This window comes from Sinocyclocheilus rhinocerous, unplaced genomic scaffold (genome assembly GCF_001515625.1).
Source record: "Sinocyclocheilus rhinocerous isolate Xijiao unplaced genomic scaffold, SAMN03320098_v1.1 scaffold832, whole genome shotgun sequence".
NCBI classification, from domain to species: Eukaryota; Metazoa; Chordata; class Actinopteri; order Cypriniformes; family Cyprinidae; genus Sinocyclocheilus; species Sinocyclocheilus rhinocerous.
Genome location: NW_015641039.1, coordinates 580,737 through 593,227, shown reverse-complemented (window position 1 = coordinate 593,227; position 12,491 = coordinate 580,737). Strand labels below are relative to the sequence as shown.

General features: G+C 36.2%; 1 protein-coding gene across 1 annotated transcript in view; it reads left to right on the top strand.

Moving 5' to 3' along the window:
• crhr1 (corticotropin releasing hormone receptor 1) overlaps positions 1-12,491 on the top strand; it is a 136,342-nt gene that overhangs the window by 62,144 nt on the left and 61,707 nt on the right. Inside the window, exons 5-6 of the mRNA XM_016570704.1 lie at positions 7,381-7,496; positions 10,414-10,599. Coding sequence (XP_016426190.1) covers positions 7,381-7,496; positions 10,414-10,599 — 302 coding nt within the window. The remainder of the gene's footprint in view (positions 1-7,380; positions 7,497-10,413; positions 10,600-12,491) is intronic.

The following is a 12,491-nucleotide window of genomic DNA, read 5'->3' as shown; positions in this document are numbered from 1 at the left end:
AAGAAAAAATAAAAAAAATTATAGTTTTTTTTTTTTTTTTTTTTTTGCAATCGGTCGACGACTTTCATATTAGCTAAAAGCTAACAAGCAACCTTTGTGCACTGACAGTTCAAAAGAAAGGAATATTTAGATGCATCGTTACCGTATTCCAAGGAAAGCCATGAGGCCTGAATGAAATAGAAATCTTTTGTAATGTTATACATGTATTTAATATCATTTGTGATCAATTAAATGCATTTTTACTGAATAAAAGTAAAATAAATAAATAAATAAAAATCTTACTGACCCCAAAGTTTTGAATAGTAGTATATTTGTTTAAATAAGAAATGTGCAGATTTATAAACAAAATTAGATTTATTTCAAGATATATTCTGTGACAGACAATTCAATATTTTTTTATACTTTCCTGAAAAACTAGATAAAAATGCTGATTGAGAAAGTCATACCTGAAAATTAGCTGCTCCAATGGCATAAGTGGTAACATACTGTTATTAATGTGTGGGTTTCCCCCCCTCCCATTCACTGCATGGTTCCGTCCCGCCCTACGCAGCCTAGAGTCACTGAGTGAGATCAGATGGTAAACTGTCAAATTAGAGATGTCTTCGGGTTCGACGAAGATGTAAGTCCGGTCATCAAAATATCTAAATATTTGTGGATTGGAAACAAATGGAAAATTGAGAAGCTTTTGCTGCAATTCTATGGATGTTTTGCCGACAGGTCTTCGAGCCAGTCACGTGACTGAAAACTATGAATTGTAGCCTCTATAAATTTGATAATGCTCAACACCATTGGTTCGAAGCACTGTCAATGCTTTGTAAAGCCTTTTTATCATGCCAGTAAAGCTACTTTAATCTCAATTTACCAGTTGCTGATTGCGATGCAGATTTTTAAAAATAGGATACAGCTTTCCCTGTCCAGATTTAATAATAACTGACACTTCAAATCAACATTTCAATTTAAACTTTTACTAAATGTAGTCTTTAATAATGTCTGAAAATATATCAATGAATAACCTGATACAAAGAACGTGCTTTATGTCTTAAAGGGTTAGTTCAGTCAAAAATGAAAATTAAGCTGCGTTTCACTCACCCCCGAGGCATCCTAGGTGTATATGACTTTCTTCTTTCAGACGAATCCAGTCGGAGTTATATTAAAAATTGTCTTTGATCTTTCAAGCTCTATCGTTGTACTCAGCGGGTGTTGCATTCCTTCGGTTCAAAAGACGTGAAATAAAAAGCACCCTTCCACAAAAAAAAGTCTCTCACACCGCTCCGGGGGATGAAGGTGAGTAATTTATGGGCTAATTTTCATTTTTGGGTGAACTAACCCTTTAAGTTCTCACTCTGCAGCAAAAGGTTTATATGTATTTATATATAGGGCTATACAGCTATCTAGAGGTTACACCCTGATATTGCAGAAGATAAATGGTGCATAATTTAGAGGTTAATATTTAGTAAAATCCCCTTAAAATAATAGAAATATTAAAGAAAAAAATATACTATTGAGCTAAAATCACAAAAGCACAAATATATATTCATTCTTATATAACGCTGTCTTCATTAATTTGTATGTTCATCTAAAAGTGTTTGGGCTGTTTAATATTGGGATTTTGTTTAAAATCCCCCACCGCAGCCCCGCCCTACAACATCAAGCCCCACCCCCAGATATGGGTAGGTCTCTAACTAAATACTGATACCTAGTGATCAAAAGTAATAGCAAAAGTAATAGGTCAGTATTATTAAATTGCAGACAAAGATTTTGGATAACTAGGTTGGCTTGTATGTTTGGTGTGGAATGGGTGCGGTAGGGGGCTCAACCTCATTTTCTTTCATAGGGCCCAAAATTGCTAGCGGCGCCCCTGGTTGGTTTTGAACTGAACAGTTCCCGGAAGCATAATGCAATACTAACCCCATTTCCAACCTTAATACTGTAGAGGAAGACACTTGGATTGTTCCTGCAGGAGAGCAATATGTGTTGTTGGATAAAATGCTCATGGCTCTACTGTATTTCAACATTTCTTTCAGCAGACTTCTGAGTGCTCAGTGAAAATAACTTTGCCCCAGATTCTCATGTTGTTGGATTTCAACCTATTTTATGGAATTTTGAAGAAGAAACTTTAACCAGATCTAACAATGGCTTTGGCTGTTCAAAGCACAATATAAGACTTGTAGAGGAAATGTGCCACAATGAAATTGGAAACCACTAAAATGAGAAATGAAACCTGAAATAACTTTTTCATTGATACACATCTGCACCCAGGATGGATTTTTACCACAGATGTTTCATGTTTCAGGAGATGTTTGTTAACAAAAACTGAGCAAAACATGTTTGATGTTTTCTGTTCTTTCAGTTTTAGGTTTAGGAAGAGACACTCGTCTCTTCACTGCACAGCATGGGGGGCTTGGAGTCATAAATCAGTTTTATATGAGACTATATTTTAAAGGGGTCATATGATGCGATTTCAAGTTTTCCTTTCTCTTTGGAGTGTTACAAGCTGTTCGTGAATAGATAAGATCCCTAAAGTTGCAAAGACTAAAGTCTCAAACCCAAAAATATATTCTTTATAAAAGTTAAGACTCGTCCACGCCTTCCTAAAACGCCTCGTTCAAACACGCCCCCACATGTCTACGTCACGATGTGGGAAGATTTGCATAACGCCGCCCAAATGTTCATGCAAAGAAATAAGGCGTAACTTTATTGTTGCTGCCACCGCCGCCACCAGTTTGTGAAGACAATGTGTGTTTCATTGCGAAAGCGAAAATACTTTGTTTGGCCTTCCAAAAGAGGACACGACTAGAAATCAGTGGTTAGGTTGTATTTACAACACTGTTCCAGAACAGTTCAACCCAAATATTCAGATGTGTGCAGCGCATTTTACGGAGGACGAGGACTGTTTCCTGGGAGAGTAGCCGCCGGTGTTCCGGTGAATTCAGTTCCCGTTTCCCCAATATACTAATAGTGTGCTTGTGTTTAGCATATTCCTTAAAAGTGTAACTAAAAATATATTTATTGCCAAAGTATTTCTAGTATACTTTTTTATAAATACATTAAAAGTATGCTTCTGTTTAGCATATTTCTTAGAAGTATAACTAAGTATATATTTAATACAAAAGTACTTCTAGTATACTTTTTAGAAATACATTAAAATGCAATTCAATATATTTTTATTGCACTTCAAATAAGCATGTTGGGAATACAAATGTATTATAAACATACTACTTGAATTTCAAGTATATTTTTAATACATTTTATACTACGTCTTTTTCACCTGGGTCTTTATGCGCCAAGAGCTTGTAACACTTCAAAGAGAAAGGAAAAATTGAAATCGCATCATAAGACCCCTTTAATATCTGTGTTTTGCACAATGAGTGTGAAAAAAAATTCAGAGTCATGAAGTCTTTGGTATCGTAACTTAAAAGCATAACAGTGGTACTCAGAGGTACGGCAGAGTCTTTAAACCTTTTAACCTTTCTGTACTAAGACTCCCCAGTGGCCTGCCTGGCATTTGGGCCTGCCACTGTGGAGCAAATGAAGTGGAGCAAGTCCCCACTGCAGAATATTTTAAATGTGGCCATCAGAAGAACTGAATAAATGCTTGTTCTTCCATTATCACTCAGGTTATTGTAAATGTAAATGCTTTTTTCCCCATGCAATGGTTTTTCAGTGCTGCTGTCCTGTCATTGTGTCTTTCTATTGTGGTCTGTGTAGAGTACTTCAAGACACAAGCAGTTGCCTGGTCACCCTCAGCAAACTGTTGTTGTTAAGTCTTTGGCGTCACTCAGCCACCATTTGAGAACCATATTTTAGCAGGATGAAAAAAAAATGATTCAATACAGAATCAACACTGATGATGATGCTATTCACATTCAAATTAAATTAGAATCAGAAACAGAAGGCAATAAAGCTCACAGAGAGAGAACGTCTTTCTCTCAGACAAGCAGCAGAGCTTATTAAGACAGATTTGTTCACAAAATAAACATATGATTTGGAAAGCAACTTTCCCAGAACGCATCTCCTTGGCAATTAACAAAACTCACTTTAGCATAAAAAAATACATTAAGCCAGTTGTTCAGCATTAGCTGCACCATAAAGCCAAGTATATTACTATGCATTCCGGGAGTGGATGCGTGACATTAAAATTACTTCGGAAAATTCAGTGAAAATGTTAATATCAGGGTCAATTTACCACATTAATTAAGTACAAGTAATTATTAAGCTACTTTTTGAAATGTCTATTCAGTGAGTTGTCTTTCTACCCCACTATTGCATAATTTGCAGCAAATATCGATGTATGTGATTAATTGCAATTCATTTGATTATTTAATCATCATATTATATAATTAAAGGAATAGCACCCAACAATTTTAATTCTGTCATCATTTACACACCCTTGTTCAAAACCTGCATGAGTTTCTTTCTACAGTTGAACACAAAAGAAGATAATTTGAAGAATGTTGGTTAACAAACATTTGCTGAAAGCCATTGACTTCCATAAAAATTAATATGGAAGTAAATGGCTACCGTCAATTGTTACTTATTTTGTCTTCATCAGAAGAAAGAAACTAAAACAGGTTTTGAACGACTTGAAGGTGAGTAAATGATGACAGAATTTTCATTTTTGGGTGAAATTAATCTTTTAATCAATTTTCCTGCCCATTGCAAATAGCTGTAGTTACTTATTTTGTAAGTTAAGTTATTTTGAGAAAACAATCTGAAAGAATCTGGCTTGACAGTTTCTCTGTGATGCAGAGTTTTATTAGATGAGGCGTGTTTGTGTTAAAGTTTGTTTTTAGCAACACCATTCATTATAGTTTAGTGTTGAGCCATGAACTGTGCGTTGTAGAAGCGCATCACAGCTTGATGTATTCATTCAAGTCCAAATTGAGAGTGCATTAAAATAAACACAGTAGTGTTTATTGATCACAAACGCTAGTTAAACGCTAGGTAATGATGGCTTTTTAGCACTTCAGCTCTTGTCATTGTAAACATCATGTAGCAGAAAGAACAAACGAAAAGTTTTTTGTTTGGATTTTAAAACAAAAAATAACTGCAATTATCCTCTATATAGTGATATTTATGCAATACACACAATTCAGCATCCGAGCCAACTGGCACAAGGTACCGCTGGGACATGTGACAGATCCTAGGTAGTCTAAAACCACCCACTTACCTACAGTATCACACACACACACACAAAATGCCAGGCAGACGTGCGTTAGTTGCCCGCTATCTGTGCCATCTGTTTCCTACAGGATTGTTGATTTAATAATTAATACGTTCGCTCACATAGAAGAACATGTGGTGTCTGCATGGTGGTCACAGCTTAGGCAAATGTGGAAATGGAGCCAGCAGGGGAGGCTGCACTTGTATGGGTTTCGCCCTGGGGGACATACCAGGCAGGTCGAATAAATCTACAATCGCTGCACTCCAGGCTGAAAAGAAAAGACTAAGAGACGGTGCAGTGTGGCAGCTGTCACAGGATTCAAGCAGAATGGACTGACTTTCATAAACATTATCATAATGATGCTCATAATGTTGTGATATGTTTATATCTGACAATTGATGGATGTTTGTGCGGCTACAGGCAGTTTTGTGTTCCAGGGGATGATTTTTTTATTAAAACCAACAGATTTGTACTATTTTTCTCTCTAAATAACAAGGACGTATTAAGTTCTTGGAAACTTTTCATTATTTATTTTATCTCTACCTATGCCTTATTATATATAGATGTTATCCTTTTGCTCTCTAGACCAACATTTTCTATCTCAAAGTACAATAATATAATAATCAATAATATAATAATCATAATTGTTTTTCTTTTTTAAGTATTAAATATAGGAGTTCAGTATTGTTGTATGAAAATTAATTATATCAGTGTTTAAAGGAAACAAGTTTTGTACTTCCAGTGAAAAGCATGCTTGAAATTAAATATTGGACGTGCTATGTGCAAAAAAAAAAAAAAGTCAATGTATGAATATTTATTATGTGTCATTTGCAGTCATGCTGTAATTTTGTCAAAGTATTCAAAAACCATGACAATATTATTTAATTGTGTGTATTTAGGATATATAACATGCTAGGTACAAAGTTAGACTTTGTAAAACACAGGAGCCAGCCTCCAGAAATGTTTAAAATGTAACTTCCACCACAAAACAAATGGTGGAAATGGGATTTGTTCATGGTGGTTCTGGGGGGGAAAAATGACAGAATATGTCTGAATACGCTGTTGGACATTGTTAGTAGACAAATTATGTAAACTAATGAGTTTGAAATGTGTATTATAATGGTGGTGATCAAATTGTATTTTAATGACGTTTCTGTTAGTCCATGGGACCAAAAGTGCCCACAGATGAAGAAAAATCCAGTAACCAAAAAAAGTTTGTTGTGACATATGGTACATTTTGTTTTTAATATTTAGGGAACCAAACTTTCTGTCACTATTGACAATCACTAGACCTTGACTTGATTTTGAGGAACTTATTACCAGAACAGTTTATTGTTCATCTGTTTTTGAAGTATCATAACACTGAAGATAGCCAAGATCATCGTTTTTTTCTTGGGGAATTCAGAACTTTGTACATTCCTGTGTAACCTCTGACTCTTTGAAATGCAAAAGCTGGTGTCTTCCCCTCTAGAAGATTCAAAACACATTTTTGAAAACTAAGTTTGGGAGAGCCAAGGGTAGTCTGGGGATTGATTTAAGCAGTGAAAAGCTGCTTTGTCATTTACCGGTGAGATTTCCGAGCCAAAAACTGAATCACAAAAGGAGCACACAGCAATCCAGTGTCTCTCAGAAATAATAAGATTTCAATTTAAACCACTAAAGGAATCTCCACCGGCAGAGTGCAACAAGTTAATGAAGGCCAGTGACCGACTCAGGCCCTCTAGCCTGGCTTGTCTAAGATGATTTTAATCCAATTGCACAATTAACTCATTACCTTCAGATGTTCAGTGAGCCACAATATTTCGAGGTTTTTTATCTCATTTTTTTTTTGGTAAGGTTTTGCAAACAAAAAAAAAAAAAAATCACATATTGCCATTTATGCAGAAGAAACCTTTATTTTTAAGAGCGTATGATCACTTGCTTTGATTTTGTAATGGCATTCAGAAATGTTTAAGTGTCCAAAATACGTTTTAGTCTTGTAAATGCTTTTTCCAAGAGGAAATGTTGACATATCCAGCTAATAGTAGAATTTCCTGAGGATTTTGTAGTGGAAATGTTTTCGAAAGCATAATTACCTCATGACATTTTACACTGTTGTAAAAGGTTGAAGTTTCCGTCTGCTTTGCAGTCCTTTATAGACAGAAGTTTGAGAGCCAAGTCATCTCTAAAAGACTATGTTTCCTCTTTTCGACTGCCTAAAGTATTTTGCCACATAGGTGCTAAGATTGCTAAACCCTCATGCTCTCTCAACACAAGAAGGCACTCTACAGAGGAAAGTGCAACAAGAGGGCATCAACAATGCATCTGCCATTGCCTACAAGCTCCCTGTGGGGTCTGTAACAGATAGGGTGCAAATGCAAGAATGTAGTCAATCTCCTTCCAGCTAGCATCCGCAGAGAACGGCTCAATTTTTATGCAGCATTTCATGTATCTAGTGAAGTAGAAATTTCCAAAAAGCCTACAAGAGACTTTCCATTGTAAAAATACAAACTGACAGCAAAATTCTGAATGCGTAAGCAGGCATTCCCACAGGCTTTTCGGGTGCGAATCCATCTGCCTTTAGACGACTCGTAGTCTAGCCAGGAGACAGCAGCATCCCGAGGGGGAACATTTTGCTCTGTATTGGTGAGCATGCCATGGATGTGTTGGTGTGCCGAGCCTCCTCTTAAAATAGGGCAAGCGTGATACAATGCAGGGATCAGGAGAGGTTGCTTTGAAGAGCCCTTCTCTCAGGATTTAGTTAAAAGAAGTAGCATCAGAGGGGGAGAGTGTGGACCCCGACTAAATCCTAAATTATAGAAAAACGTGGAGGGTTCTTAGAGTCCTTTAGTCTGACAGTTGAAAGGGAGAGTTTAGAGGTAAAGTGTGTATTTCAGAGCAACTCTTAACAGAATTGTAATAGTTTAGTTTGAGAAGCCTGACTGGGCCAGACGTAATGCCATTGGCTCAACTAACACAGCGAGATTGGGGTAGGAGTTGGACCTGTTTCCTGGATCGTTGTTGTCTTTGAGATGTTGTGTGTGTGTGTGTGTGTGTGTGTGTGTGAGTGTGTGTGTGCGTGCGTGCGTGACTTTCTATTCAAGCAATTCTGAAAAAAATCTCATGACACCCTCATGACGTTCCAAACCACAAAAGAAGATATTTTAAAAATGTAAGTTAATGGGGTCCACTGTTGTTTTGGACCCCATTGGCTTTTATTGTTTCACAAAAACAGTAGGAAAACATCGATCAAAATACTTTCTTTTGTGTTTTTGTATGAATGTGTTGGAACAATATGAGGTTGGGTGAATAATTGAGACTAATTTTAGTGTAAACTATCCCTTTAAGTTGATATCAGATGCTTTTACACAAGGCATTTAAAATTGATTATATTGCTTTTCAGATGATGCACGCTTTGGCAGACATCTTGGCGACGTCTTTATGCATGTATCTGGGAAAGCAGAGATCAATCTTTATCTCTTATGGGGACTGCTATGTTATGTGGAGTAAAAAAATTATTAATTGTTCTCCAAATTCTCTTCTAATGGATTACCTCACCCCTAAAGCAATAAGCACGTCAGTCCTTGCAGTTTTTGATTGATTTGCCGTCTGAGCGGTTTCTGCTGGGTTAAATTGTGCTAGCTGGCTTGTTCATGAGCCTTTGTGGATTTGTAGGCACTGGATTGCAGAACTGCCTTTCCTCCCCCTGCTTAGACAGTCTGGTCCTCTGGTCTCAGTGGTCCGCAGGGTCTGCAGTGACCAGTGGGGGTTTGCAACACAGGCCCATCCTGTAGGAATTCAGCGACAGATTTTTGCACCAGGAGGACACAGTGAGGGGCAAGAGAAAAGAAAGGTGCTGGGCCTGCAATGAAAGAGCACATGATGCCTATATGCTCACACACACTAACCTGAGTGTTACGTGATCAACATATGCTTCATGGAATCATTTGGCCAGGCTATTAATATGTTTTTTTTCCACAAGCATAACATGTTAGCCCAAACATGGGCATAAGCTTCAGATTTATGTGAGTTGTTGTGCTATAAGCAGGCTACTGAGCCAAAGCTAATCGCTTAATTAAAGGAATTATGTCAGGTTGGCAATCATCATGATAGTGGAGTCCATGAACATCTGCCTCACTCATCACAGAGCGAAATATTCATAACAGTTGGAAACAGTTGCTGGTTGGATGCTGTTAGCATTAGTGTCAGGCAGAGTGGTGTAATGTGATCCTCATGTGCAAGGCTCATGATTACGAATGAGACTTTTTTTTTTTTTTTTTGCATGTGATTAGGTAAAGGGTCAGTCCATGTGTTGGCTGCTGTGTGATGTTAAGTTATTTATTTAATGCTTATTTTATCATTAATATCCACTGAGGCACACAAATCTAATCTGGCAGCACCAAATAAATGTAATAATCTAGAAAATTGAAAGATTAAAGGGTTTTAAAGGTAGCCAATCCAATCAGTAGTATGACGGGGGACTGCAATTTCTTAATGTAACACATTAAGATGCAATTGTCTTTTATTTAAAAAAAAAAAAAAAAAAGACACTTCATATTAAGGGAGTTTTATGTGAATAGTTTAAAGAAGAAAATATATCCTGTTTTGAAGATTGTTGACTAAGGATTATTTCAAATACCTGCCAGCTGAATAGCTGCCATTTGATTTTTTTTCAGTGGTCTTGACCCTGTTAGTTTTTTCTCTGAAAGCAATCAGTTTTTTCCATACTGTGCAACTGTGCAGTTTACATAAACACACGTACATAATTCAGTTAAAATAGTTAATAATTATACATATACTTGGAAAAAAAGACGTACAAATATATGTAAAAATATTAAGCAGCATTACTGTTTATGTTTTAAATGTTTTATTATAATTTTTTGAAAAAAGATGTAAAACTGAAAAATCAGTTTCCACAAAAATATGTGTAATTGAATTGAATATTTTAATTGAATGAATTAAATGTGCTTTGTTAATAAATCAAATTGCTTATAATTACTTTTAATTTGATATATTTTTATTTTATTATTTACTTATTATTTACATATTTACTTATTTATTTATTTACTTTATAACTAATTATATTAAATTATCACATTAAATTGACTGGATAATTAACAGGTAGCAAAATATCAGTTATAGAGTGCAGTCATCCTCATAGAGTTCCCAAGAGTCCTCTGGAACTTTTTTTTTCTCCTGCAGTTTTTTTTTCTTTCTCTCCCTGTAATGCCCCAGAAAGCTTTTAGGAGTTATTCCATGTTGGGATTTAGATGCCAGATATCTGCAGGACATCAGTCTCTCATCTTCCTAATGTGTTTCTATGTGTGTCTGTCCCTTGTGATCTTTCAGAAGAAGAGCAAGCTGCATTACCACATTGCAGTCATCATAAACTACCTGGGACACTGTATCTCTCTGGGAGCCCTGCTGATCGCGTTCATCCTCTTCATGAGGCTCAGGTGGGTGAGTGCCTCTGCTCTGAGGGGTTTTCAACAGAACTGAACATCTGCATTAGTCACACCGGTGGACTTGCATGAGAGAGATTCATGTATGAACCGCTGCTACTGCGTTGTGAAGTGAGTGGATGAATAAGTAACTGAGGATTCTCAGGAGTGTAAAAGATTGAGGGGGAAATTTATTGCTCAGGAGACCTAATGGAGTCATTGATTAGGTTTCACTTAAAGGTAAAGTGTGTCATTTTTGTGCCACCAACTAAATGGAATTGCAAAAATAATAACTTGATGTTTCAAACACACTTCTGCCAATGGTTGCAATCATATAGTCCTGCTCCAAGCACACACCATTGGCTCTCAAATGAAACAAAAAATTATTTGGGTTTTAACATGGTTGCAGATTTTTCTCCTTATTCATTAAGAAAATAGTAGAAATAGGGAAAATAGAGCAATAAATGATTGTATATATTAAGAAATCAGGAAGGGGGCCAACACTTTTTCACACCACTGTATATATATGTGTATATTTATATATATAAATATACAGGGGTGCACGTAAGTGGTACGCAGGTGTGCATGCACGACCAAAATAAAAAATTGCACTTTGTAAATAAGTTCAGAGTGCTCATTTGTGTACCGACATGGTTGACAGCTGTTAATGCACAATTGCAATTTTAGATCAACAAACTGTTATACTGTATAAGATTTCTTTTCAAACTGAGAGCATAAATCTAGGCTATCCACTGCCATTTTCAAAGCACAATGCAAAACTGTGACATTTCATTCATTGACGCTCTTCAATGGACAGCGCTAAACCTGGCAGCACATATACTTGCAGGCAACCCACCAAAATAAAAGCTAGCTGATTTTAATTTTGAAAATGATTAAAATGCATATATAAAAAAGTCAATATTAGCATTTTATTTTTAGGTTTACTATAAAATAATTGTATTTTTATTTAATGCTCCCTTTTTATTTTAAAATATAGGGTACAACGGGGCTAAAGGCCCACCTTAAGAAAAAATGTGTCATTCACTTCGCCTAAAATGTAGGGGTGGGAATCTTTAGTCACCTCACGATCCGATTCCGATTCTGGGAGTCACGATCCGATTCCAGAACGATTCTTGATCTACTTTTGTCCCCCCTTATTAATTAATTAGTTTACCGACTTGAGAATCTTAAAATCCTTACATTTACATATGCTTACATAAGTAATTAAGTACTTTTAAAAATAATTACAAATTGAAAAAAAATAATTAAAACAGTTGTATGTTAAGAATTGTAAACTAATATAACTTCAAAATAATTACAAATTGAAAAAAATAATTAAAACAGTTGTATGTTAAGAATTGTAAACTAATATAACTTCAAAACATACAAGCAAGTAGCAAATAATAAAGAGGAGCATAGAAACTTATTACAAACAACAAACAAAGAGTGCTTTCAGTATTTAAGATTATCTGAACGTTTTCCATTCAAGAACTGTGAGTGATTTTTCTTCATCTTTACTGTTGTTTTTTACTACGACATCATAGATATCGGGAGATCTATTAAGCTGCATTCACGCCCGGATCTCTTTTGAAATATAAGAAGTAATGTGGTTCACACTGGATACCAGACTGGGATACCGAAGGACTGACCTTGATAATCTGGGTGCAACAGACAGGACGTGATGTGACTCTGGATGATCAGCTGTGAATTGACTTAACTCAGGGAGATCAGTGGTAGCATGACACGGCTTTGTTGTTGACGCCATTTTGTGAGCAAGCTCTGGTTCAGCCGCCATTACAGGCACAGACACGGTGTTGTGTTCCTCCTCAGCAAAACCCTCAGGGAACACAGGGTCAGCAGTCAGCAAAGCATAGTCTATAAAGTCCTTTAAACTACAATGAAATCTA